Here is a 27,792-nt window from a genome sequence, read left to right on the forward strand (position 1 = left end):
AAGGAGATAGAATCTCAAAGCCAGTGAGTCTTTAAGATACATCTGAAACTGCAGATATTTGACAAATATTTTCACAAAAATTTTATCAATCACTTAATTTGACATTTGATGTTCAGTTCTCTGAATAGTTAGTAGGTGCTCCAATTAAAGCAGAGCAAAATAAAAAAAGATATTTTAAAGATTGCTTATTCATCGCTCTGTGAGAATATTCAGATTTAAAATAGCTTTGTTTTAAAAAAAAAGAAGCAGCACTTGGTAGGCAAGAGGCTTCATTTTGAGAAGCTTAAAGCAGTTTAATGGAAATTTGAGTGAAATTATACTAGAAAGTGATTATCTTGTATTTGCTAGTTGTGGAGTTCCTGCTACCTTCCTTTGGAACTTCTGGTACAAATGGCTTTCAGAGACCAGACACTGGCAAATGTCAAAACGAGAATGCCTTTTGAGAATATAAGAAAAAAATTGTTAGCAGTAGTAATCTGTTAAAGGTGGGGTTTGGTTCAAATGCAGCTTTGCGTGGATATCCATTACTTTTCATAACATATACCATGTTGCTCTTTCTTACACTGCTGTTTAAAAATTTTTACAAAAATAGTTGTGGTTAAATATGTTTGATAGAATGTTGTGCAATATTCTGTTTGATACTGCCTTCTCTTTCTTACATACTGCAGAGCAAATGAAAGGCAAAAAAAGGGCTAAAGGATTCATGCTTCTGATCACTGTCACAACATAATGCAGTGCATGTTTATGTACTGGGGATACCATAAAGTGTTGATATGAAGAGTTCCTAAAGAGAAGGAAGTACCAAGGTTTTGTTCTTTCATTTGAATGCACGCAAAAACTTTAAAAGATTTAATTTTACAATAGAGATTTATATGAGCAGATCCAAAGGCTCATCTGAAGACAGTTTAGTGTATTGTCATATAGGTCCTGACAACCTGTAGCCACCTTAAACCCAGGATAACAGGACGTTTACTTCTACTTGCCCTTTCTGTGAGCAGCTGGAGGCAAGAGCCATAAGTGTCCTGCTCTCTCCATCCGTTTCTCCCTCTTCAGCTGACTGCATATTATGTGGATCTATTTCTGCTGACCACTTCCCATCAGTCCACCTTAGAAAATGTGGAGGGAGTCCTGCTTTAGAAACTTCTCTTTGAATTTTCCTGGACAGATCCATTCAAAAATGCTTATGATTATAGCTACTGTGTCTTAGTTGCCAAAATAAATTAGTTCAGCTGTGAGAGTGAAGCATTTGCTAAGCAGAAAAATATAAGAAAAACAAGTAACAAAAGTAGTTTATCTGCTGTGTCATGTGCTGTGATTTTTCTGCGTTACTTCTTACCAGAACCAGAGCTGACAGTATGGTATTGCCTGTAGCATACTGGATGTAGAGTGCTATGTCTGCTACAGCTTCCTGAATTTAACTTCTCCTTATTCCTTTAAAAGGTACGTACCAGGGGCAGTGGACAGGAGGGATGCGACATGGATACGGTGTGCGTCAGAGCGTACCCTATGGCATGGCCACTGTGATCCGTTCACCCCTCCGAACGTCTCTAGCTTCACTTCGGAGCGAGCAGAGCAACGGCACTGTTCTGCATGACGTCACCTCAGACAGCCCGGCTGGAACAAGAGGAGGTTTTGTGCTCAATTTTCACAGTGATCCAGAAGCCATGGGCATTAAGAAAAAAGGAGGCTTGTTCAGAAGAGGATCCCTTCTTGGTAGTATAAAACTTAGAAAATCAGAATCTAGGTCATCGATATCTAGCAAACGGAGCTCTGTCAGGAGTGATGCTGCTATGAGCAGAATTAGTTCTAGCGATGCCAACTCTACAATTAGTTTTGGAGACGGTGACTGTGATTATAGCCCTATGGAAGACCATGTCGATGCCACCACTACAGAAGCCTATATGGGTGAATGGAAGAATGACAAGCGCAGTGGTTTTGGTATCAGTGAGCGTTCAAATGGTATGAAATATGAAGGAGAATGGCTGAATAACAGGAGGCACGGATATGGATGTACGATGTTTCCAGATGGCACCAAAGAAGAGGGAAAGTATAAAAATAACATTTTGGTCCGTGGAATAAGAAAGCAACTTATACCAATACGAAACACAAAAACTAGAGAAAAGGTGGATAGAGCAATAGAGGGTGCACAGCGAGCAGCTGCCATGGCAAGAACCAAAGTGGAAATTGCAACTTCAAGGTATGTTGTTGACTTCAGTGAGTACTTGCTTAGCATTACACATACAAAACTTAGAACTTCAGCTCCTTTGAGTAAAGATGTTTGTGTATGTTCCATGATATACTGTAAAAGTAAATTTCCATTCTCAGTACATTTTTGCTTTCACTCAAGAGCTGCTGTGTTATGCCTTTAAACCTGTTTGGAAAATAAAACTGGTGAGGTAATGTAGCAGATTATTTGGGAGACATGAAGCAAAGATTGAATATCTTTCCATAAGCATGTTCCAATTATGCTTATTGTATTGTTGATTTTTTTGAGTAGCATCTGAAAATCACTGAAGTTGCTCGATCTTGGGCATCTTAAGATGCATCTGTTTATCTGAGAGACGGTGGCATGAACAACATAAGAATAATGGTCGGTGCTGTCGTTCTTAGAGGCTGTTCATTTGGTTGCCAGGGCAGTATCTGCCAGAAGAGTTCTGTATGAGGACTCTTCCATTTTGGAGAATGCTTCTCCTGAGTTGTCTGATCATAAGACCACCTCTTCAAATAGTGGTGGTTGTCTTCTCCCTCTGCCTCTGCCGAGTGTTTGAGATGGGAGAAGTGTATAGGTATTAGCAGTGGGGAAAGATGTCATTTACACTTTGAACTCCTAAACAACAACCAACCAAAGTTGTTTGAAATAGAATTGTTACAAATTAAATCAGTATAGACAATTTTAATGGGCTTTACTATTAAGTTTGAGAGCTCTTCAAAAAGCTATTTAATTTTTAATGCCTTCCAATAACTTTCTGTGTCAGTTTCTCTGTTGTTGGTTTTAGTTTGTTTCCTCAGGCAGTCTTTTTTTGAAATATGCTTTGGATAAAAAAAAGAGTCCAGAAATGTGCGTGAAAGAAAATCTTCATGCTATTTTAGAAAGAGGATGTCACATTACACTTAGAGCTGAACAACTGATTCCTGATTTAGTGTGGTCACTAGTGTGTCCTCAGTGACCATCCTTTTTCTGACAGTCATAAGGAATACGGAGAATACTAAAACGTGCGTAAGTGGAAGAGCTTGAATATATAGATGGCTCACAGCAAAAAGTAATTGAGACACTAACATGAAGAATTTAGCACACTGGTGAAGAACCTTTCTGAGTACTGGTCACCTAAGTAACTAGAGGGTAGCATATACTCAGTTACTTCTATAAATATATGTAAGGTGAACCCATAGAGGCCATTCACTTCAGAGTTGGACTTGATGGAAAAAAGGGCTGGCTACTTAGGAAGAGTTTAGGAATATAGTTAGGTCATGTAGAAAGAAAATTAGAGAGACACGGGCACAACTTGAACTTAATCTCGCCACTTCTGTGGAGGATAACAAAAAGTCCTTCTACAGATACATCAATAGCAAAAGGAGGGGCAAGGAAAACCTCCATTTTTTACTGGGCATGGGCAGGAATATAGTTATCAAAGATGAGGAAAAGGCTGAGGTATTTAACACCTTCTTTACCTCAGTTTTCAACAGTAAGACAGGTTGTCCTGAAGACAGCTGGCTTCTGGGGCTTGTAGAAAGAGATAAGAATCTGAATAGCCCCCCTGTAATCCAGGAGGAAACAGTTAGCGACTTGCTGAACCACTTGGATCTCCACAAGTCTATGGGACCAGATGGGATCCACCCAAGGGTGATGAGGGAGCTGGCGGAAGAGCTCACCAAGCCACTCTCCATCATTTATCAACAGTCCTGGCTCACTGGGGAGGTCCCAGATGATTGGAAGTTGGCAAATGTCACGCCAATCCACAAAAAGGGCCGGAAGGAGGACCCAGGAAAATACAGGCCCGTCAGCCTCAGTGCCTGGCAAGGTTATGAAGCAGATCATCCTCAGAGCAATCACACAGCACCTACAGGATAGACAAGGGATCAGACCCAGCCAGCACAGCTTTAGGAAGGGCAGGTTCTGTCTGACCAACCTGATCTCCTTTTATGATCAAGTGACCTGCCTGGTGGATGAGGGGAAGGCTGTGGATTTAGTCTACCTGGACTTCAGCAAAGCCTTTGACACCGTCTCCCACAGCATACCCCTGAAATAGCTGGCAGCCCAAGGCTTGGACAGGGGCACTCTGTGCTGGGTTAGGAACTGGCTGGAGGGCCAGACCCAGAGAGTGGTGGGGAACGGTGCTGCATCCAGTTGGCAGCCGGTCACCAGTGGTGTCCCCCAGGGATCAGTGTTGGGCCCAGTTCTATTTAATATCTTTATTGATGATTTAGATGAGGGGATTGAGTCCACCATCAGTAAATTTGCAGATGACACTAAGCTGGGGGGGAGTGTCAATGAACTGGAAGGCAGGAGGGCTCTGCAGAGGGACCTGGACAGGCTGGAGAGTTGGGCTGATTCCAACGAGATGAGGTTCAACAAAGCCAAGGGCCGGGTCCTCCACACTGGCCACAACAACCCCATGAGAAGAGCAACGAGGCTGGTGAAAGGACTTGAACACAAGTCCTGTGAGGAGAGGCTGAGGGAGCTGGAGTTGTTTAGCCTGGAGAAGAGGAGGCTCAGGGGAGACCTCATCCCTCTCTACAACTACCTGAAAAGAGGTTGTAGCCAGGTGGGGGTTGGTCTCTTCTCCCAGGCAACTATCAGTAAGACAAGCGGGCATGGTCTTAAGCTCTGCCAGGGGAGGTTTAGGTTAGATATTAGGAAGAAATTCTTTACAGAGAGGGTAATCAGGCATTGGAATGGGCTGCCCAGGGAAGTGGTGGATTCTCCATCCCTGGAGGTTTTTAAGATGAGATTGGATGTGGCACTTAGTGCCATGGTCTAGTATCCATGGTGGTGTTGGATCAAGAGTTGGACTTGATGATCTCGGAGGTCCCTTCCAACCCAGCTGATTCTCTGATTCCGTGATGATCCTTGTGGGAGGTTTCCAACTGAGAATATTCTGTGATTGTATGACAGCATACCATGTTAGCAAAGCAGATCAATAATAGGTAACTTGAAGAAAGTACTGACAGTTTAATGTTCTGTCAGTACATAATAAGTCCTAGTTCTGAAAAATGTGGGTTGATGTGATGCGTGGAAAGGGGGAGTCAATGTAAAGCTATTAAGAAATTGTAGTCTGAGACCATTAGGTTCCAAGGCAACAGTGTATGCACTTCCTCTTTAAGAAGGGATATGTCTCTGAAGAGTTTTATTTGCTTTTCCTTCCCTTCGATTTTAGGTGGAGGACAGAGTTCAAATTGCTTCTTTTGGAACAATTCATGAAAACAGTGTTTATTTCTTGAAAATACGTTTTTGGAAGTGCAACAACAGAAAGCATCAGCTGTAGAGTGCAGCTGTGATCCTGGGCTATCTATCTCTCCTTCTGGTTTCTTAACTGAGAGTCTCTTTGAAACAGACTCATGACTACCAGTATGGATAGCAAGATTGCAGATTGAGGTTTCCTGTCTTTTTAGTAGCCATTGCATTAACTATACTCGCACTGATTCAAAGCCCAAAGACCTGACACCAAGTCAGGCATTGTCAGGCACGAAGAATGCATTAACTTGACTTGTGAGTGCATGCTGGACTCACCTAGTAAGAATGACACAACCCTTCCCATTTCTCGAGTTTTCAGAATTGCCTTTAGTAGCAATGAGTAGGAGCAAGGCCATGGCACTGTGTGAACTAAGGGACTGTCATACTGCCAGAGTCAGTAGCACTGACTGTCTTAAGAGCCAGGTTATCTGGGAGACATTCTAGAGTAGCACTGAGGAAAAAGCTTCCAACAGTTGCTAAATTCTAGGTTGACTGGATTGGTACAGTTCATGATGAAAGAACTTCCATCTCACTGAAACTTGAGGACCAGTATTAGTGTGACTGCATTTTTTACCAAACTGATATATTAATAGTACGTTAATCCTTCAGACAGTAGCATTCCTGCAATGTCTTTTCAGACAAATGTGAGGATGGTGGTCTTGTCTCTTTCTAATGATCACTACTACACGAAATGTCTGGAAGGAAGAGTACCTTTTATCATCTCTCTAATATGTAATACTAAGGTGGTTCTGCCCATATGGCATAACCTCATTGCACACTGGCCTGTAAAACGTTCTGTGTTTCAGACTGGGCAGATGTCACCAGCAATGTGTGCTTACTGTAGATTTCCATTACATTAGTGGAAGAACTCTCTAGATAGACCTTTTCTCACCCCCAAAATCATCTAATATCCAGCTTTTCATTCAAAAGGGCTAGAAACCTTGACTCTTATCCAGATAAGTGTCTTTTCAATGCAGCTTTGAGTTGCATGCTGTTCTTCCTGTATTGTTTATTCCCAAAGTGTTTGCTCTGAAAACAGACCATACTCCTCTTCATAGCTCCCTGCTGGTCATGACAGCTTTGGCTGGTAGTTTGACCTATGACAGATGTCCACACAGTCGTCAACAAGACCAACCACTGTTTTGCTTTATATTCCTGATGTCTTTTTGTGTCTAAAAGTCCTCCTTAATAATCTGTGTACTCTTCCTTTATCTAAAATGGCAGTTTGGTGTATACAGAAAAATCTAAAAGTTGGGGTAAATAGTGCTTCTCTGAACCTGAATTTACACTGACTCTCCTAACTTAGCCTTTGGATTTTTGAGACATTTGTACTGAGATGTTTTGGAAAGCATAGCAGCATTTCTCAAAAGACACCAGATCACAAAATTGTGGGATGTATAAAAAGCTTCTGTATCAGGGAAGTAATTAGCAGCCTCTGCTACACAGGTCTGAATTCAAAACAGATTATAAATTAGCCATGAATAAAAATGCTTTTAAAATTATAGCACAGCTTAATAGTATTGATTGTGTATTAGACTTTTACTAGCTGTATTTAAGGAAAAATATCTCAATGCAAATATAAAAATCCCAGAATTTGAGAAACTTCAGAAGTATGTTCAATATTTTTTGCTTTCAAAATATTAAAAGTTGCTTTTTTAATATCATTATTGTTGGCAGTAATTAATTCAAATTTGTCTTTAACACATTGTGCAAAAAGCAGTCAGGTTTGTATGCCTTTTTTGCGTTTTCCTTTCTAAAAAGAAAAGCTGCTTTCCAGAAACTTTTGATAAATTCTCTTCTACGCATGTGAAGTGCTTCAAATGCTGGAAGATGTATGTTTGGAAGAGCCCTTTGGAAGATATTTAAAAGCCCCAAATGTCCATTTAACTAAGAGTCAAGTCGAAACTCATTTTGAAGCTGTCACGTAATTCTCACTTTAGAGGTTTTGAACTTCCTTTTCATTACTGTCATATGTCTCATTCAAAGGAGATATCCCTCTGTAGTTCAATATAAATTGGAATTGTATTGGAGTACTTCTTTCTTAGTATAAAATCACTTAAGTTCTCATTATAGTGTATTATATTAATTTTGTCTTCATCAGTACTTACGATGGTAAAAACTGTAATGTTTCTGGAATTAATTTTCAGAATTTGAATATAAACTTACCTTCAATACTCAGCATTGCTGGGTGGTTTTTAAAATAACGTTAGTCCTGTAAGTAAACATGTAGCACTGGAAGCAGAAGGAATGATGTTTGTTTACATACAACCCTTCATGTACCAAATTCTTTCAGAAAAGTCAATTTTATGCATTCAGAATTGAGCTTTCAGAACCAGGCTCTTTCCCCCCCCTCCTCCAGATTTTTTTCTAGGTAGTGTTCCCCTTAAAAGGTCTTCCCCTTTAAGTGTTGACTCTGAGAAAAAACAAACTTTGCAGGGACACAGAGGGACAAGATGCAAGTACAGCGAGGGTAAGAAATATGAACCAGAAGATAGTGTGTGGAGGAAAAGGGAGAAAAAAAAACAAAAGAAAAAATCTTTCCTTGTTGATATTTTCCTTATACTTCATTATCTTTCAGATCATAAACCAAGCAGATTAAAGAATGGTAATTTCTTTTTTATTCTCTTTTCCACAGAAGCTAAATACTTTTAATTACTTTAAAGTTTTCAGTAAGTTTTAAATAAGATGTATGTACTGTCATAGTGTGCCACAAGAACTTCTGACCACCTTAAAAGTAATATTGTAATGGGCTCTCATTAAATGAGCACCTGAGGTTTGGTGAAGGATAACGGTGCCTTTGTGTTAGGCACTGCACAAACAAATCACACTGGCTAGAGACCTTGCAGTCTGGGAAAATGGCAGTGCTCAACAAATGGAAAGAAACTGGCAAAAGCCTATGAAAGGATATGAGATCAAGATAACAGTAAAATCAATATCTTGCTACTAATAATATGGAGCAGTTCCTCGTTGTTAATTAGCTGTCTGTGCTCAGATAGCAGTGACTAGCAAGCCTCTAGTCAGGAAGACCTCTTAAGCGGAGCACTGAACTGCTGTGTTTTCTGCAGCAATTTCTTTTTCAGAGTACCCTTTTTAGACAGCTCAATTTTAAACATGTTTGTGTCCAAATCGACAGATGCTATGGCTAAGTTTCAGCCTTTTTTTTTTTAATAGAAACTACTGAAATTCTGGTTGTGATCTTGTCTCATGAGCAGGCTGCTTTGTTCTGCATCACTGTGAAGGCATCTCAAATTGTTACAAGTGGATGCAGGAGGAAGGTGCAGCAGGATTTACTTGGTAGTGAAGACCCAGTGTACTGATTTCATTTGGGAGCAAACCCACTGCCACAGCGTGGACTTTCTTGGGTCCCTGCTCTCCCTTGCTGTCATAGTGGCCTCCTGGAGCCATTAGAGGGCTTTTGTAATGTTTGGTGATGATGATGATTCAGAGGATCGCAATTTACCCAGCCTGGTGCTACCCCAGCCTGGGGCATTGGTGTCAAGTCACTGGGCAGCCCCTGCTGCTGAACGGCAGGGTTCAGTTCTGCGCCTCAGAGCACCAGTGTCCATAGTACCTCAGTTATTTAACAACCTCTGCTTCTGTTTTTCATCACCTTAATTCAGAGTAATTTTCAGTAAGCCGAAAACCCCACATTTGGTGGGGTTATATGAAGCGTGTGGAACTGTCAAGAAGGAGTACTAAATGGTTCAGTAGCCAGTTCCTTTGTTGCATTCATTGCCCTGTGTGACCAGTGTGCTCAGCTTGACCTGAACAAACTGTGATTTCTAGGGAGAGCTGGAATTATATGCATGTGATAGTACAGCTTGTGTCCACACTAGAAGGCAGCTGCCAGTCATTCCAAATGGCACTGAATTATGTGCACCACACACAGCTTTCCATGATGGATTTAGCTGACTCTACCAATCTCACTTTACTCAAGAAACTAAACTGGTCACTTGCAAGGCTAGTGCCTCACACGCCTTGGAGATACTTTACTTATTATAGCTGAAATATGAATATTGTATTTAGGAATAGGATCCAACAAATACCAGAGGTATTTATATAAGACCTGTTGCTTCAGTACAAAGAGCTGCCTTAGGTTCAAAATGAACTTTAATTACTTTGCTGCATAGTCTGTTTAAAGATAACAGATTAAATGCTATGGTAAGCATTTAATCTTAAAGTAAGTCTTGAGCTACTATGGATAATAATTTTAATGTTGATTCTGCATTCTTCAGAGGAAACCATATGTTACTTGAATCCTGTGGGAGTTATACCACTAACTTCAGTGGGGCACATTTTTTCACTCAGATTTCACAAACAACTCGTTGGTAATATAATATAATCTTGGACTGTTCCTCAGTTATTTGCTGGTGAATGAATAATACATCTGTTTGAAATATATAAATCGTATAAACATTGCTACACAGATTTGATTTCTTTTCTTAGTAATGTAGTAAGATTACGTGGCTGAAAATACGCAAAATTATTCCTGTACCATCCCTCAGCTTGAAATTTTAAAAAGCTTCAGGTATTTAACTTTTTGATCAAAATACCTATATCCAAGTACACCTGCTTACAACCATAAGTTCAAATAGGGACTTATTTTTTTTAAGGCAGTTCTGATGTATATCCAGTCTTACCTTGTGTTTGTATTACAAAAGGAATTGTTACTCCAGAGTTGCTTTTCTAAGTTCTTTAAGATCAGGAAATTGCTAATATAAGACTGAAAATTTTTTCTGCTTCCAGAAAATAAATGAAACAATGCCGCACCACTGCTTTTAAAATAACCTTCTAAGAAAGCCTTTTTTTAGTGTACAAACCTCCTTGAAATATTTCTTTGTACAGATTATAAGTATTTTTTCCAGGTTTCAGAATACTTAATTTAGGAGTTGAGAGAATCTTTGCAGTCAATAAATGTAGCTAGCAGATGTATATGGCATTAATCCTTTTTTAATGATACTGAGATACATGAAAAGACTAATATTTTTCTGTAGTCACAGAAGATGAGCTGTTATGCAGATTCTTGCCTTAGTATTTACACAGCATCTCAGTTTTGATCTCTGTTACAACAATTGTTCAGAAGCTAAGCTGCAAACAGCATCTGTCTCTACTGACTTTCCAGAGAGTTTCTGTGGTGGAAATAAATATCCATTTAAAAAATAAAATCTGGATTGTTTGTACTGGTTAGTCACACACGAACTGTAGCGTAAAGTCATTAGACTTCAGTTATTGACTCCTATAAAAATATTCTCAAAACCAAAAAAGATCAATTTCTGGTGTATTTAGTACAGTTGCATATATATGACTAGTAGTACTAGTCAGAGCTTGAGTAATTTACTTGATGTTTTGCTCAAAGAATAAATCAATTTTTACAGAACCTTCCCAGCTTATTTCTTCAAAGGATAAGAAAACGTGCTGTAACATTGTTGATCATTATTCTACAGAATAGGATGTTTCTCACTGAACAACTACAGCAGAAGAATAGTCATTTAAATGATTTAGTTAATGGCCCATACATTGATCTAATTGTATATTTCCCAAATCATAAGGGATTAATTTTCTGAAAACTGGTGTAGTTCAGTGGATAGTGCTGTTTGAATACTAATTGATCAGTGATAACATATTATGACTTTAGTTCATTTTTCTGTGATTAATGTACACAGTGTATTTGCATACACTGACTTGCATTCTTTTGCCTATCTCACCACAATCTTCCTCTTTTAGTACTCCTCTATTTGTGCTTCTTGTTTTCTACTTCTTCATTCTTCTACGGTTCTTTGCTCTCTTTGTCTGGGGAGGCAGAGGCACGGTCTCTGTGTGGCTAGTGTCCAGGAATAAATTTCTCCATACAAGTTTGTCTCTCCTCAAGCCCATGTAAGTGTTTAACATCTAAAACAACCTATTAATTATTCCTTTTGGCCTCTTAAGATCTAGTTTTCCAGATCTGATGAACAGAAGGAGTCTCCCAAGAGCTCATTCATGAGGTCATCTCAAAACCACTTACTTCATAAATAAAGTTAGGGTTCTTCTGCCTTGCACATCACTCTTACAGTTAAATTGATCTTCATTTGCCGTTTAAGAGTGATCACTGAGTTTTGTGCAGCCTTTTGCAGTTGTCCCTCAGACTTCTCTAACACTGCCATTCACAAATTATGCCACTTAGATGTTCACATCTTTTCCCCGACATTTATGAATGACATGGGTTCTCAGCCCTGAGCCCTGTGGGTATCCAGTGGTGAACCTTCTCAGTTGGGAAAATTAATCATTTAATCTGTCCCGTTATATTCTGTGTCTGAACTAATTTTTTGTTCACTTAAGCATTTCTTCTCTTTTTTTTAATCTTGATTTCCAAAGAGTTTCTGATGAGAAATGCTAATACTTTGGTCCTACTCTACATTAAAACTAGGGTTTGATGAGAAAAGATGATATTATTACTGTTTTGCACTTAAAAGCCAGAAATTTCCTTATTAGTATCTGATTCATATGAAATCAGTTAAATGTGAGGTCTCAGTTCTTTTGTTCTAGGAAGTTAAGAAGGAAGGTGTATCCTTTTATCACTCTGAATCAGGTAGGTAAGGCTTGTTTAGTTACCTTACTGCTATAATGTAGCACCTCCACTTAGTGCTTGCCTCAATTTACTAGCATATATAAGATGAGGGAGAGGTCAATTTGCTACTGCTTTTACATTACTTTCTGATTTTGGGGTGAATCATTTCAAGGATCTGTCTTTCTCTGAATTTTTAGACAACTTCATAAATAAAGGTGTTGGATCATGTCACTCTTACAGTTATGCAAAAGGCCTTAAAATCAAAATGTGGAAGCAAGCAAGACTCGAAAGATTCTCACTGTTTAGATGGTCTGTTGGCAGATGTGGACATGCATCACAGTCCTGGTTTGCTCTTATTTGAAGCTGAGGTTTTGTACCTGTTCATGGATAGAAACTTGACTTCCGTAAGGAAAAGAAGACTGAGAAATCTTGGTGATCGCTAAGGTGAAGTGACTTCATAGGAACTGAGTCTGTGTGTGTATTCAACCCAAGTTCACTTTTTAAGCTCCTTCACTTGCGTGAGTTTATGATGTCCATTGTATAAGCATCTTAGGAATAACCTGAAAACAAAGAAAATAATGTCAAGCACTAAGATACAAAATGTATTTCAGGAATAATAAGGGAACCATCCCTGGAGGTACTGAAAAGCCATGTAAATGTGGCACTCAGGGATGTGGTTTAGTAGTGGACTTGGCAGTGCTGGGTTAACTGTTGGAGTCAGTGATCATTTCCAACCTAAACAATTCTGTGATTCTATAACCAAAAGTTAAGAGTGTGAGCCAGCAGATACCAGTTGTCAGAATGCTTTGTGAAGATGCAGTAGTGAACCACCTTAAGCATTGGGTGTCTTTTCCTTATGTCTCCTGCTTGGAGACATATCTTTACTAACATATCTTGACCAAGGGCTTATTTTCCCTTTTACTAAAAGAGTCTGGAATGTTTGTAAATGTATTACCATTTATGACATTGTTTTGTGCTTCAGAGAACGGTACAGTTTTGGAAATTGCAAATTAGCAACAAAGTTGGGAATGGCATCAGTTCTACAAATATCAACAGAATAGATAAGCTGGTGACGTTTTCTGATTTCAAAAATGTTTGATTTGTGCAAATTTCTTGAAGTAAAAGTAGTTTCCAGTGAAGAGGCCTTCCCCTTCTTTCCATGAGGGCTAGATGCCTCCTGCAAAACTAATTCATGTTGGGAGGTCTAATGTTGCCAGGCATTTAAAATTTCTTAATAGTGCAGTGTGCAGGTAAAAATATTGTTTTATATTCTCGATAATGAATTATCAGAAAAAAATCACATTGAATGTGTTACAATCCCAAGTGATCTTTCATAATGCATGCCATATCTGTGAAGAGTGTGGTATTATTTCCTAATGCAGAGTTCATATATGTTTCAGAAATCATTTTTAAGACAGATAAAAAATTAGTGTATATTTCATATTCTTTATATTTAGACTGCCTACACAAGATCCAGTTATGTTAATTGCTCATAGTTGAACTTCATACTACTGCTTGTTATCAGGAAAAGACACAGAGCATTTTCAACTCAAAGTCTGTATCTATGTCTGTGATATGAACAAATACGATGCATTTCTGATGGAAAAATTGTTGATGGAGCTCTGGGAATGAACCTTTGTTAGCAGAAAGATTAAAGTAGATAGCATTTAGCTTTTAGCTTTGCTGGGCTTGTGAACAATGACTGCAGAGAGCAATTAGTCAAAATTACAGTTCTGAATGAATTCCCCTAAGTGTTTGTGCTGAATTTGATTTGTTGTTTTCTTCAAATTTTAGTTGATCATAATATGCTTTAAATGGCTTTTAACAGTACACTGATAAGTTCCAACACTGTAATGTAGTCCATACTGGATTTGAATTCATCTGCTCCTTGCACTTACGATTAAAACATAGAAGTGGTCATGAAACATGTATAACAGTTAAGTTGTGAGTTAGCTGCTGACAGATTATATGCTGCGTAACGTGATGAATTTTGGCTGTGGACCTTGGTGGTGGGTGAACAGTATGAAAGAGCTGATGTCTCTTTCAATGAACATGTAGATTTCTGCTGTTTCCAGCAAGGATTAAGCCAGACTGGAGTCTTTTTGATATAGAATATTATTAAATTTTGGACCATTATTTAAAAAAAAGTCCTCAGAAATGTTGAATTGTGCCCTGCTGTTTGAGTAGGGGTTGCACAAGCGTTGGTTTGGTGAAACCTATGAACTCATTTTCTTATAGCAAAAGTTCTCCCATTTATTTGCTATTTCACAGCATATTTAATCAGCCCTTTGTAATAATGAAGACATTCTTGGTCGGCAGTTCAAAGAACATACTGACTGAGTCTTCATAGGTCAGTCTGAGAAAACTCAGCTTAAGCTGTCGTCAGAAACCTTGCTTTTTCACGGTCCCTGACAAGTCAAGAAATTCTGTTATGCTTTCAGTGTATCTAATGTGATACTTGAAAAGATACTTTTCTTTGAAAAAGATAATTAATTTGCCTTGAATTTTCTGGTGCATGAAAACACATATTTGAGCGGATGTATAACATAGCCCTGCTTAATGCATTCAAGGAAATAATTCTGGTTTTGCATAGAAATTTACTTTGCAGAATGAGGGTGACAGGTTCCTCTTGGATTACCTGCTTTTATACGCTCACTGTTAAAACCATTTCATATCATGTCTGACTCTGAAACAATTTATTGTCTTTCCGTTAGTAAAACAAACTTGCACCTTTGAGATCTTCTGATCTTTTCCTCTGTTCGTTGACACTGAGTTGTCTCATTTTACAAGTAAAAGTTTGAAGGGAGGCAGAAATTGAGCCTGCTTAGTTGCAAATCAGCTGAGGTAACATTTTGTACACAAGTTTGACATTTCCATCTATTAATAAATGAAACTTTAAACTAAATTAAGACCTTTTAACAGTTAAGTCCATTGTAGTTTGTTTCAGATTACAGGAAGCAGTGGTTTAACTCTTTTTTTCAAGAATATTTGCTGTTAGTAAAGATATTTTTGTTGTGCTTTCATCCTCCTATGCTTTCCATACTTACAGTTTAAATGTTTTGTTCCTCTCGAGATTAATTTAAAATAGAGTATAAGGGGAAAGAAATAGCAAAATTCTGTTAATATCCCCATTGCATTGTAAACCCACATTTTCTTAGTTTTCATAGTGATATTTTTCTGTGGAAGATTTTAAATAAGACACCAAGAATGTATTACTTAATATAATAAGTATTTAACATTAATGCAGCAACAGTAGTGAAAAGGAATTGAGAGAACAAATGAAAGTCCTGAGTTTTAGAGCTGTTATAGAAGTCTATTAGTATCCCTTTATGGTTGCTTTACTGTCATTTCTCCAAAAAGTACTCTTTTTTCAGAAAAAGTAGAAGTTGCTTCACACCTCCCAGATAGCATAAACTATATGCCACTCAGAATTTGCCTACACACTTAGTTTTATATTTTCTTTATTCTCTTGAAGTGTCATCAGCGTGGTTTGCATTATGAAATTGCTGTTTGAAGTGTTTCTGTGAAAGTTTTCCTTCTTTGTTTTTCTTCTTCTCTATAATCTTCTATGTGTAAGTGTCACCCATTCCCAGTCCCTGATAAGCCTTGCTTAGGAATGGATGCTGTTAAGAATAATTTGAGATACTTTTATTTTCTAGAAAATGTAAATTCCTTGTCAATATCCCCATGTTTTGACCCTGTTATTGCTATCAGTGTAATGCATTTTCTTCTCTTAGAAAGAAATGCATTAGATGGATTAGCAAAGCACTAAAAATATCTTTGCTTAACCACTAAATTATATAACCATCCGATTTCTGTTGGCTGCTGGTCTCATGCTGTGGTACAGTTTAGAAATCTGCATTTTACAGCACATCAAGGGAAAAAAAGTTTTTGGGTAACATCAAATCTTCTTTCAGAGTTTCAAATATATCTTTTTTTTGTAAATATCATTTTTCATTCAAAAGGTTAAGAGTAGGGTTTACTGAAAGCTTCTGATAACTATTGTCACTTGAAAATGCTGGTGCTTTTATACCATATAATCCTTCTATGTTTTTGTCACTTTGGGGTGGTATGTCTGATATTTTCTTTGGGTTTGTTGCTTGTTTTGGCAGGGTGGTATTTTTTAATGAATAGTAATTTAGATCAGATGCACTGGTGAGGGTCATGGTAGTCTGAAATAGGATGAGTCATTTTTCTAGAAAGTTCTTTACATATTCACGAGAAGATTTGATCACCATGGCCCATTGTAAAGCTAAATGTCACCATTTTTCTTCCTTGCTATATCATTTGTAATAAAGGATTTTCTAGAGTTAATCTATCCCAGAGACCTCTATAAGGAGGGAACGAGAGAGAAATTGTTAATCTTCCCTTAGATTAATTAAATCTTTGTAATATTCCCAGTATTTATCTCTAATTTTACCATGAAGATCTAAAGTGATTTATCTTTTAGTGTGCTATTGCGGTATTTGACTGTACAAATAGGAGTAGTAGTAAGTTGATGCTATAACTCACTTCACACTGGTGAATGAAGAAAAAAGAGGCTCAATTTAAACATGTAGATCATTGACTGAAATGCTCATCATAGATATTTATGGTGAGAGAACTTTGTGGACTGATGGCTGTATTTTATTTCTCTGTGTCAAAAAGATCATGTACTGCAGTGGAGCTGTTGCCTGTGGTCAAGTTCCCTGCAAAAGGGCTGAAAGACTTTGGTCTTTGTGAATGTGATAAGACAAGTCCACTTGTATCCTAAGGTCAACCAAGTGTCACCTTAGTCTGAAGTTACATCCTTTCCTGCTGTTTGTTTTTCTATTGTGTAGCTTTAATGAAAATAAAAAAACTTGAATGCCTGAAAAAAGGAAATGATGCCATTAGAGCAATCAATTTGCATGTAAGGGAAAAGACTCTACGTATAATCAGCTGGCTAAAGGGCATGAGAACATCCTGAAAGGTAATTGGGCACCTTTTGTTGAAATACTCTGATATATCCCATTAACTTGTTCAGTCTTGCTCAGAAACAATGCCTATAGGCAGGGGCACAATACTGGGTCTTTGTTCAAAGCCAAAAACTGCAGTTGTCATAGTGTACAGCATAATCTGCAAGCTCTAGTACTGTTTAGATGCTGTTTCTAGAAGAGCATGTACACAAAGTGTTCAAATTTTCCATGGACTGTATTTTTGGTTTTTCACCCATGATATTCTTTACGAGACAGTGGGAGAAATGTATGGCTTTTTCAGATCCTTCTTGGAGTTCATCCCTGTAGTCATGTGTCTTGTAGAGTATGAGTAGAAAGCTGAAAACCCTACTAGTTGTTTCTGATTGCACAACTTACTATTGGTCTTCTATTTGCTCTCACTCCATTCTGTCTGGAATATTTGTCTCCACATGTTCCATCTCATCTTTTAAATTGTACAGACTTTGGCGCCTTTTCATCAAATGCGTTTTAAATTGCTGAAATGATGGAACCTTGTCTACTTGTCATCACGCAAGTATTAACAAAATATATTACTAATAAGAGGAGCAATGAGAAGATGATTTCCTGTGGGTTTTTTGGGTTTTTTTAGAATCCTGTTTTTTTCTTTAAATTCAATAAAATTGTCTTCAAAAGCACTGAGCTGGAAAGAATAAACAAGTTGGGTTTTTTTCCTCTCTCTCTTTTCCCTGTCACTTACCAGGAAAGAAATTACAGATTTCTAGTCTTCAAGTCTCTAGTTTCTTCTCAAAAAGAAATAACTAGTCTGCCCATGGATGTTGGGGTGTATGTAATTGCTGCTAGCCAGTAGAGGTATGGAGGCATTATATCGGTCTCTTCAGCCATTCTCCTGCTGAAATATGGTTTAATATTTATGCCAAAGAAAATAGTCACAGGTTTTATGACAAAAATCCCCAAACTTCGATGAGAGCATTATGTTAAATCTAGTGAATAAAGCAGAGACTTCAAGAGCAAGCATATTAAAGTGAAAGACCTGTGTTCTCCAATAGCAAGAAAAAGGAAAGGTTGGCATGATTCAGATTCTGGTATTTCTAAGTGAAAGCAGGAGGATTTCAATAGGAGTGATCCTTGTCATACATGGGAGTAGATTAATAATATTAATATGAGAAAATTATTTTCTTATGAAATTGTTCTGAAATATAGAGTCAGAATGGAGATAACACTGTGTGATTTTAACATGAAAATACGCAAATGCTTTCATTTGATAGTGCTTATAATTTGAAATAGCCTACCCTTTCCTGACCCTGAAGGATACCTTAAAGTTCACTTGATTAATCCTAGAGGTCAGTTATGAAAAAAAATGATAGTGAGACTATAGTAGTACTGTAAGGGGGTTTTTTTGCCTCTTTTTATGGTGCCTTTCATTCTCAAGGAGTGAGCTGACTCTGATCAGCAACTCATCACTGCTGTTCCTTGGCAAATTATGAGAGGAAGAAAAGCTGGAAAGGAGCATGCAGCTTGCTGCTCAGTGGGTGTAGAGGGAAAATTGTCAAGAGTTTTTAAAACACCTTTACTATTGAAATATTTTCTATGATGTTACTTTTTTTTAGAAGCAGAGAAAACATCCCTTTTTAAAGTTCTAATCAAAGAACAAGATGACTAGCTTACAGTCCACTTACCCTATTGCTTTGGAGGATGAAAGTGTGAGCTGAACCTGGCTTTTAATTTATCCTTTACATAGTCTGTTGGTGAAATATGAAATGTTGGCCATGCTGACATCAGCAGCAAAACTCCCACTGGTTCCAGTGATAGCAGGGTATCAGGGATGGAACAGTGTTCTTTGTGAGCTGCATGTTTTGTGGGAGTCACAGGCAGTTGAAAGGCCGAAGTTGAGATACTAGAAGTTCCCAGCTGGACAAAGAAGGGGTAATCAAGTACAAAGACTGTTCAGTTAGCACTGAAGGAACCCTTTAGGTTCCTTCAGTATGCTGTCCGCTTCTCCTAATTTCCAGAAAAACTAAAATTGAATTATTTTATGAATTGCAAAGGAACTAATAGTACCTTCTGAGATTGTCTTTTCCCATTGCACACAATGAAGCTTCTGTAATGAATCCATATGTCACATTCTGTCTGCCATTACTTATGCTGAATGATATGCTGTTCTGCACATTGTCCCCAAACCTGAAATATGAATATGGTACAGCTCAATATGAATAAGGGTGACAGACAGAATTTATTCTAGAAGAATATGTCAGCTCAGTTGCTGAGAAAATCCATATTTCTGGAAGTCATGGTGAGGGTTTACTTTGAAAAGCTTAACTGAGAATATAATTTTGTGTTTTATAGCTCTACTAGTGAATCTGGTTTCTGCATTTACATACATGCAAGAAATATTACTAAGAGATTATGTGGTTTGCAGAGGAAATAACTGATTATAGAGGTTGCTGCTTCTTTCTTGTTTTTGCGGTGCAGCTGCTTTTGTGTTGCAAAGATCCTCGGTGTAGTAGTTAATCAGATGAAAGCATCTTATCAATCATGATTTGTTTTCCTCAGCTTTGCTTGTTCAGCCCATGTTTCTGGAAGGTCATCTGGATAGCGGTGCCAAACTTCCCTGGCTAGATCCATGTATCATTTACCTAGTGGCAGGGAAAGCTACGTGGCTTTTTTGCATGTGCAGTACGACACAGGCTTCCAAGGAAAAGAGGGTGCTGAAGCCATTCAGACAGCTGACTCCCGGCTGTGCTTTTTCCCAAAGGATCTTTAGAAGCGGGTGTGGAATGTGCTGTGAAATTCTGGTAGCGGCAGCCAGACAGCCTTGTGGTGGAGGCAGCAGCTCTGGGAAAGACAGTGATCGCGAGTGGGCTGCTATTACTTCCAGAGTAATTCAGTCAGCAAATCATCTGTGTGTTGCATCTCCCCGGGCATTTGTCCATCCAAAAGCCAGCCCTGGGTTTGATGAATTAGTCTAGTGAGCTGCATACAGTCTCAGGCATAGGCAGGAAGTTAGTCCAATGGATCTGGTGCACAGCAGAACTTGATTGTGTGAGTTTGCTTTCCAGGCATGCCATAAACTTCAATGTGACCTTTCAACAAATGAGTTATGGTGAGGCACCATGTTAGAAATACCTGACCTGGCTACAAGTACTCTCCTAAAGTTGTATGAAAGAGAACAGGAGTATGTGGTGAGTGTACAAGCTCAGATTCTGTCTGAGGCTGTGACCCCCTTGCGCTTTCACTGTATTGTGGAAAACCAGTCTTAAAACTGTTTGCATGAGAACTAGCTCAGGCCCAGGACTGTACTGCTACAACTACAGTTTCCAGCTCTGGAGCAGACTTGGTTCAGTGTGTTGTCGTATGTACTCTTAAGTCAAGCTTGTGCACAAACTCTCTACATATACAAAGGAAAGTACTGCCTACTCTCTAGATGATGTGCTCTAACAATAAAATCTGGTAAATACTGATGGACCTCTTCAGCACTAAAGGCCTCTACTAAAAAAAGTAGGATATGAACTGAGTGCTTTAGCTAACATGATTAATGGCATTGTGCAATACGGAGTGAGCTTTAATAGAACATATTATCATAATTCCAGAGGGAGCTAAATATGTGACATTCAGTGGATCCTCCTGTATTCAAGAGCTGGCCTTTTGGCAGTAGCTGTGAAATAACTTACAGCAGAATCTTGTTAATTCATGCTAATGACTTAAAAAACCCATCACGGATTACTTGATTTTACAACTTAGCGAGTAAGTGAAACATGAGGACAAAACTTCAGAGATGTTTCAGTAATTTGTCTTGCTAGTAGCAGTTATGCTGTAGACATATTTGTAGTAGATGAGTTAATGGACAGTAACATTATTAATGAAAATATAGATTATTTCCTGAGATGGCGCTTGAGAACAGCAGCCTGTTATTAAATATCTTCAATGAAATAGGACTAATCTAATAGTTATGTGAGTGTGGGACCACTGAAAGTAACAAATGTTGGTTTTTAATATTAGTAAAAATGCTCTGTTCTCATGTGTCTAATGTTATATGGAGTAAATGTAGCTAGAGTTACTTGGGAAAAGAGTTATCCTGACTATCGTAGTAATAGTATACAGGTATATATGTAGGTAAAAAGTTCATGAAATTTTATCATCAGGCTGAGTTACTTCTAGAGAGCTAAACTGCTAGCTTATACTCATTCTTAAAATTGTCATTCCAAACCTACAGGCTCATGGAACATCTCATGTTCCAGTAAATTCCATAGTCTTCAAAATACATAGTAAATATCTCCATTATGAAAAAGCCTGTGATTTTTTATGACCATTTTATTTTAGTCTACATTTTGTTTCCACATTAAGTACTACTAAGAGGGCAGTTTCATTACTGGCAGTATGTTCTTAAATGAAAAAATAAGACTTTTTCAATATGCCTTAGAAAATGACACTGAGCCATTTAATATTTGTTATGCTCTGAGTAAAAGAAGGAGCTGCAGCCTCTCTATACTGGAATCATTATATGCGCTTGTTACTGTGCATTGGTGTGTCAGCAGAGAAGTCTGACTAAATAAGGCAATGCATGAGTAGAGCTTATCAGCGTTTGACAGGAATATAGTCCGCTAACAGCTGATACAGTAGCTCATCTTTTCTGTGCTATCATCGTCTCTCTACACTGCACATAAATGTACGTTTATCATCTGCTCGGTTGCTGATAGTGCTCAAAACTTAGCCCTTCACCTTTTCTTTTCGGCTACTTTATGCTGGAAGTAATACAAGTGAGCTGAAACCCTTAGAAAGCCAAATGTATTTGTATTTTTATTTATACAATAATGTCATGACCACGGAGTGGTCAGCTTTCAAAGTTCAGGGAAGAAGTACACTGTCCCTTCTGTTTCTTCTCCCACCAGATAGTCTAGAGTGGGTGATTATTGTTTGATAATATAAATAAAAAACATGAAAATTCATGCATTTGTGTGCCGTTATGGTAGTACTGTGTGCTAAGCAATGCTTGTAAAAAGTATCCATAACTTCATGAAAGCAAGTCCTGACTGATGCTGCCTTCCTCACTCTGTGGGTCTGATACTGCTCAAATGAGTGGCTAAGGTCCAAAAGTGATCTTTCTGGGAATAGTATTACACCTTGCATATTTGTAGATGCTTCTGAAAAAAATCCAGAGTAACATACCCTTAATGTTGTTTCAGTATCAGTTTCCTTGAGTTTCGTTGTCAGACTTTGTCCCTGTGTTGTACAAGAGTTTGGGATTTGACGATTTTATGAAGAAAGTTATTAGGCCAGTAAATACATTTTAAGATTTGATGGCACCTGGCCTGCTACAGAATGTCCCCAAACAGTCAAACTGCAAATATGTTTTGATACTGGAAGTGGATGTAAATGTCTGTTTTCCCGTTTTCACAACAGCATTGTCATTGTTCACCCCCTGCTTGTCCTCTTGTGTACAGGAAGCTTGCTGAGGAGTGGAGAGTGCTTGGCATAGTTCTGAGAGCATTCAGAAGGTTCAAAGTTTGTTATGTGGAAACCTGACATTTTGTCTAAGTATTCAACGTATGGTATGCAAAATTATCAGAGAAAGACAAAAATTCCCATAGCAGTTTAGGGAAGAGTTTTCTGGTAGCAGTTGTGGGAAAGCGGAACAGATAAATCTGAAAAGAACCACAGCGAGGCTTTTTGTTTTGGTTTGTTTTTTACCTTGTTCTTCCTGTTATCTCTTCCCTAAACTTGGAATGAAGAATCAGGTTTCTTTCCTCCAATATTTACTTTCTCAGTACAAAGAAGGGACTTCCAACTCAGTCATGGAGAAAATGCTTACCTCTGTACACTCTACCTAACTTAGTTTCTTGTACACGACTTAGTGTCACGAAATAATAGAGTATTCTATTTCCTGATTGGGAGTCAGGCTTGCAATCCTACTGGCACAGCATGCTCTCTTTGCTTTTTCCAAAGTTAGTTGTTTTCAAAGTGTCTTTTCACCTTACCCAATGCAATGCTTAAAAAACCCAAGCCCTGCAATTTTATTTGAAAGATGCATCTTCCTCAATTCAGTAGCCTGGCTTAAATGTTCTAATGTGAATTCACAGCTCAGTAGGATTGTTGCATGCAATATATGTAACAGAGATGTCATTCTGTCCTCTGAATCTGTCTCTGATAATGGTACTGAGAATAAGCAGTTCATTGGGCTGTTTGCCACGAGGGCACATCGGGAGGGTTCACAGTAGATGCGCTGTGAAATGGACTGTTCACCGTGTGTGTAATAGCTCTTACACATGGCTTTATATCCAGCTACCCTCCAAAATAAGAGTACTTTTGCAGTGCAAATAAGGACACTTTCAGGCTGCCTTTTTGACACTTCTCTGGTGTGCCCAAAATACACTGTTAGTTTTCTGGAATGTGTCTGCGAACCCCCAGTATTGAGCTAGATGCTATATCATACATTTATTTGTGTGATCTGCATGGAAAGCAGTATGATGTGTCCACAGAGATAGGGAGGCTGTATAGCCCTGAATTTAAGTGCAGTGACTATGCAGGAAAGCATGGTAAAGCCATTAAAATTTTTTAGTCCTTCAGGACTGCTTTATTTTGAGGAATTTTATCAACTACTTTTATCTTTTTAGTATCTGAAAATGCACTTTGAAAATACTTTAATTGTTGTGATCATATTAATTATGCAGACATAATTTCACATTTTCTAGTTATTGTGAAGATATTCTACTCTAAATATTTTATCATGGTTTCATAGCACAAAAATTAAAGAAGTATGTATCAGTTAAAAAAGAAATTAACCGATCCAAGGCTCTGCAAAATGGGCCTTGTAGCACCTGAACATGTTTCTATATAAAAGCAAGTGTTTGGTAAGCTATATTATTAATTATATATTATCATGAAAACTAAACCTTAATCAATAGTACTTGAACTTTGAAGAATAACATGTTCAATAGTCTTTTAAATTGCTAAATGAGATGACTTGATCAGCTTTTCTAGAAGTTTAGTTAATGTCTACACTGAAGTTAAAAAATGCATCAGCATCATACATTCTACTGTGTAACTTCTAGTGAGTTATAAATTTAAACTTTTGTTAGGAGATTTTAACTTTACTGTTCATTAACTATGATTTATCTTTTGGATCATATTATACGTTAACGAAGTGAGTCCCACATGTGTAATAGATCATCCATTCAGAATTTCCTTCATCAGATTGCAGTGTTTACTGCTTATCCTGCAACTCCAGAAGCAGTATCTGTGATGTACAGATGTGACTTCACCTTCCTGAAATGAACGTTTTGAAAGCTTTCGTTATGAAATCTATTAAAAAATTGATTTATACTTTCAAAACATTAGTTCACATTCCTTTATGTTTTTTGCATAGAACAAAACGAAGTTTGATGGGGGAAGAAAAATCTTTCAATACATTTTACCAGCTGCTCAGGCGCAATATTAGAATCGTAGAATGATAGAATGGTTTGGGTTGGAAGGGACCTTAAAAATTGTCTAGTTCCAAGACACCTGCCATGGTCAGGGATGCCATTCACTAGGTCAGGTTGCTCAAGGCTCCGTCCAACCTGGGCTCAAACACTTTTAGGGGTGGGGCACCTACAGCTTCCCTGGACAACCTGTTTCAGTGCTTCACCATCCTGTAAGTAAAGAATGTCCTCTTAATATCTAATCTAAACCTGCCCTCTAAGCATTCAAAGCCATTCTGCCTTGTCCTTATATAAAGTCCCTCTTTCTGCTTATTATAAGCCTCTTTAAAGGTACTGGGACGCTGCAGTGAGGTCTCCCCAAAGCCTTCTCTTGTACAGGCTGAACACCCACAGCTCTCTCAGCTTGTCTTCGTAGCAGGGGTGCTCCATCCCTCTGATGATCTTCAGGGCCTGTTATTGTCTCTGATTGAATTTCTAAGCTTTCGAGGATGCAATTTTCAGCACAAATTCTGATTTGGGGCACCAAACCATTTCTTATAGGTGTCCAAGTGCTAGTTTGTCTAACTAGACCTGGGACTTGATGTTTAATATCCTGCTGCATATATTGCAGACTATGTCTCGAAGTAAATGGGAAGGACAGGTCCTGGGTGTATAGTTTGTGTAGTAAAGAGGCTGAGGTCTGTTTTCTCTGTGTAAATCTATACTTTTCTGAAGATGAAATTTCTCCAAAGGTATAGTGTATTGTTCTTATTTCCTCCTACAAACTGACTTAATTTGAAATATTTTATCTGTTTCTGCTGAATCTGAAATTACCAGAAGAAATCCCATTACTTTTGTGATAAAAATCACAAAATTATATAAATAATTGTCTTCTTGGAGTAGTTTATATTGTGGGCTAAATATTCCAGTATTTTCTGTAAGGGCTGTGAGGTAAAATTATTAAGAAACTTGGGTAGTTCTTTGGAACTTTGCAGGAGAGGTAGTCTCTCTGAAGAACCTATTGCTGCTAAGAGGAGGAGCAATATTCATCTCTCCTTCATTATGAAAAGTATGTGAGGTTTGTAAGGGTTGTCTGTAGTGTGCTAATATGGAGGGATACTTTTTCTCTCCCGTGCTCGAGTTACAATATACTAAGCAAATATTTATTAACAGACCTTTCTGAGGCAGTGCAGCATCAGCAACTGCACTCACACATCCTGGGTAAGTAGGAAGCTTAGTTGCTTCCTGCCCCTTCACACCACCACCTTGGTCGCCTCACTGTACATTAGCTCTTTGCCTCCACTACCATCGAATAAGCCACAATTAAAGATACTGATATTCATAATTTGCCCCTTGTCTGTGATTCTTTCCTTGTGCCTCTGGGAAAATTTTTTAGCACTTGAAACAAATAGCTGCAGCACCATCTAGTAGTTAGACTTGTGGCTATGCTGGTTGCTTCTGGGTCTTGCTAAGTGTATAAAAAAATTATTGTAGGGGTTTTTGTTTCTCTGTCCTGGTATTTCAGGCAAATGCAACAGTTTATTTATAATTATGTCTCTCCCATTGTTTAATCCAGTGCTTTTTTTACAACATAACATTTTTGAGAGTGACCTTTTCTTTATGGAGCCTTCCTTCCTCACCTGTCTGTTGTAGTCCCTCCCAGTATTGCTATGTGGTGGCTGGCTATTTTGCAAGTTCTCTCCATTATAGAGGTTTTAAATAATCAGGGTAACTGGGGAGATGCTTGCTTATGTTTTCCTGAATTTTTTAATTTTTAAGGTCTCATTGCATTGTCATTCTATGTTTCTGTCACTATTTCAGTTACCTTATTTGTAGACCCTGGTAAGATTGGTACTGCAATGTGCACCTGTTCCTCTAAATCTTTCTCCTCTTTTGCATCTTGTCCTTTCTTGAAAATGCAGGGTGAGAAGGGGTGAGGGAAAGAAGATCTGCCAAAGGAATTTCTCTTTCAGGGTTGTATTTCACTTTCAAGTTTTTACCTTTGTCACTGTAAGATCATGTGCCCGAAATCTTGGCAATGCAAAAGCCAGAAGTTGTTAAGAATATACTTGGGCGTGGGGGTGACCATTCAGCCTGTCTGCAGCTGGCTCCTCAGTGTCCTTGAACAAGAGGGCTTGAGAGTAGGCTGGATGGATTGTCTTGCTGACAGCAGCCCACTCCTGACTTCCAAGTGTTCTCAAACACAGCTGAGAGTGAGTAGGATGGAAATAATGCAGATGGGAAACATCAGATTGGATGACATACACATTTTACACTCTCTCTGTGTATCCAGCAGAGCGGTGGAGTGAGGAACCACTACTGCCACGTGCCATGGTGACTCGGTCCCTGCTCTGCCACGGTGGGGCATTTAGACACCATTATTCCATGGCATACGCTGTTACTTAGGAGCAGTAGGAGAGCAGGGAAAACATTTTTCTACACTCTTCCATTCTCTGACTTCCTGAGTATCAAGTGATGAGCAGCAGGTTGTTGCCAGGCAGGAAGGAATTGTGTCTACACACATAGTGGAGGCCCTGCCTCGGCCAAGTGCCGTTCCATGGCTCAGCTGTGCCTGTCCTGATTTGCCCAAAACCAGGAATAACTAATGGGGCTGTGTTTATTCTGGAAGATCTCAATTGTTATGCTGCAGCCATATCTATATCTATGAGGTTCTGGATATTTGAGTGCTATGGAAGATAATGACTTATTTGCATACAGTTTTTGTGTGACAGCATGAGCACTGTTGATCCCTTTTCCCCTGGGGTGCTTTCATGCAGCCGTGCTACTGACACTCATGAATGCTTTGTGTTTGCTCTTTTCTGTAGTGTTTTTTGTAGTGGTTTTTTTTAGCTTTTGAAAGTGATTAAACCCTTTGTACATGAATATCCTCATTATGTTTCTGACATAGTAGTGCTAGCTAGCTTTTTATTTTTCCTGCTTTTTCTTATGGCACTTTGATCATCAGGACTAGTCTGGCATCTCCTTCTTGTGGGGAGATTGCTTTGAGATCTCCTTCACCATTTTTGCTGTACTTGGCTGCATCATTCCTTACTCCTTTGAGCTGTCTTCAGAGTAACTAACCAACTCTGCACAAGTTTGCATTTTCTTGTAACTAACTTTAGACTTGTACTCCCTGTGTATTATAGGTAAAGTTTAAAGACTTCTTTGCTGGTTTTTGATAATTTTTTAGGTAAAGCCTTTTCTGCGAAAAGCTTTACTGTTCTGCACACACCCTCTGGAGTCTTTCTTATGCTGGCTATTTACCTAAAGCCACAGAGATGTGGTTCCGTGGTGGAGCTGGCAGCAATAGATGAACAGTTGACCTCAGTGATCTTAGAGGTCTTCTCCAACCTGAAAAATTTGATTATTCTATTGCAGACCATATGTTAAGCACAGTGCTGGGAATGTTTCTTCCACTGCTCTTGGTTTAGTCACATGTATGAGATATGGTATGTGGTACAG

At 38.4% G+C, this 27,792-nt stretch overlaps 1 protein-coding gene across 5 annotated transcripts in view; it reads left to right on the forward strand.

Annotated features, from left to right (window-relative positions):
* Positions 1-27,792, forward strand: part of JPH1 (junctophilin 1) — an 82,809-nt gene that overhangs the window by 4,853 nt on the left and 50,164 nt on the right. For all 5 annotated transcript variants that reach the window (XM_064650762.1, XM_064650735.1, XM_064650725.1 and 2 more), the window contains exon 2: positions 1,441-2,197. In XM_064650762.1, the coding sequence (XP_064506832.1) occupies positions 1,441-2,197 (757 nt within the window). The remainder of the gene's footprint in view (positions 1-1,440; positions 2,198-27,792) is intronic.

The sequence above is a fragment of the Pseudopipra pipra genome, chromosome 1 (assembly GCF_036250125.1).
Source record: "Pseudopipra pipra isolate bDixPip1 chromosome 1, bDixPip1.hap1, whole genome shotgun sequence".
Lineage (NCBI taxonomy): Eukaryota > Metazoa > Chordata > Aves > Passeriformes > Pipridae > Pseudopipra > Pseudopipra pipra.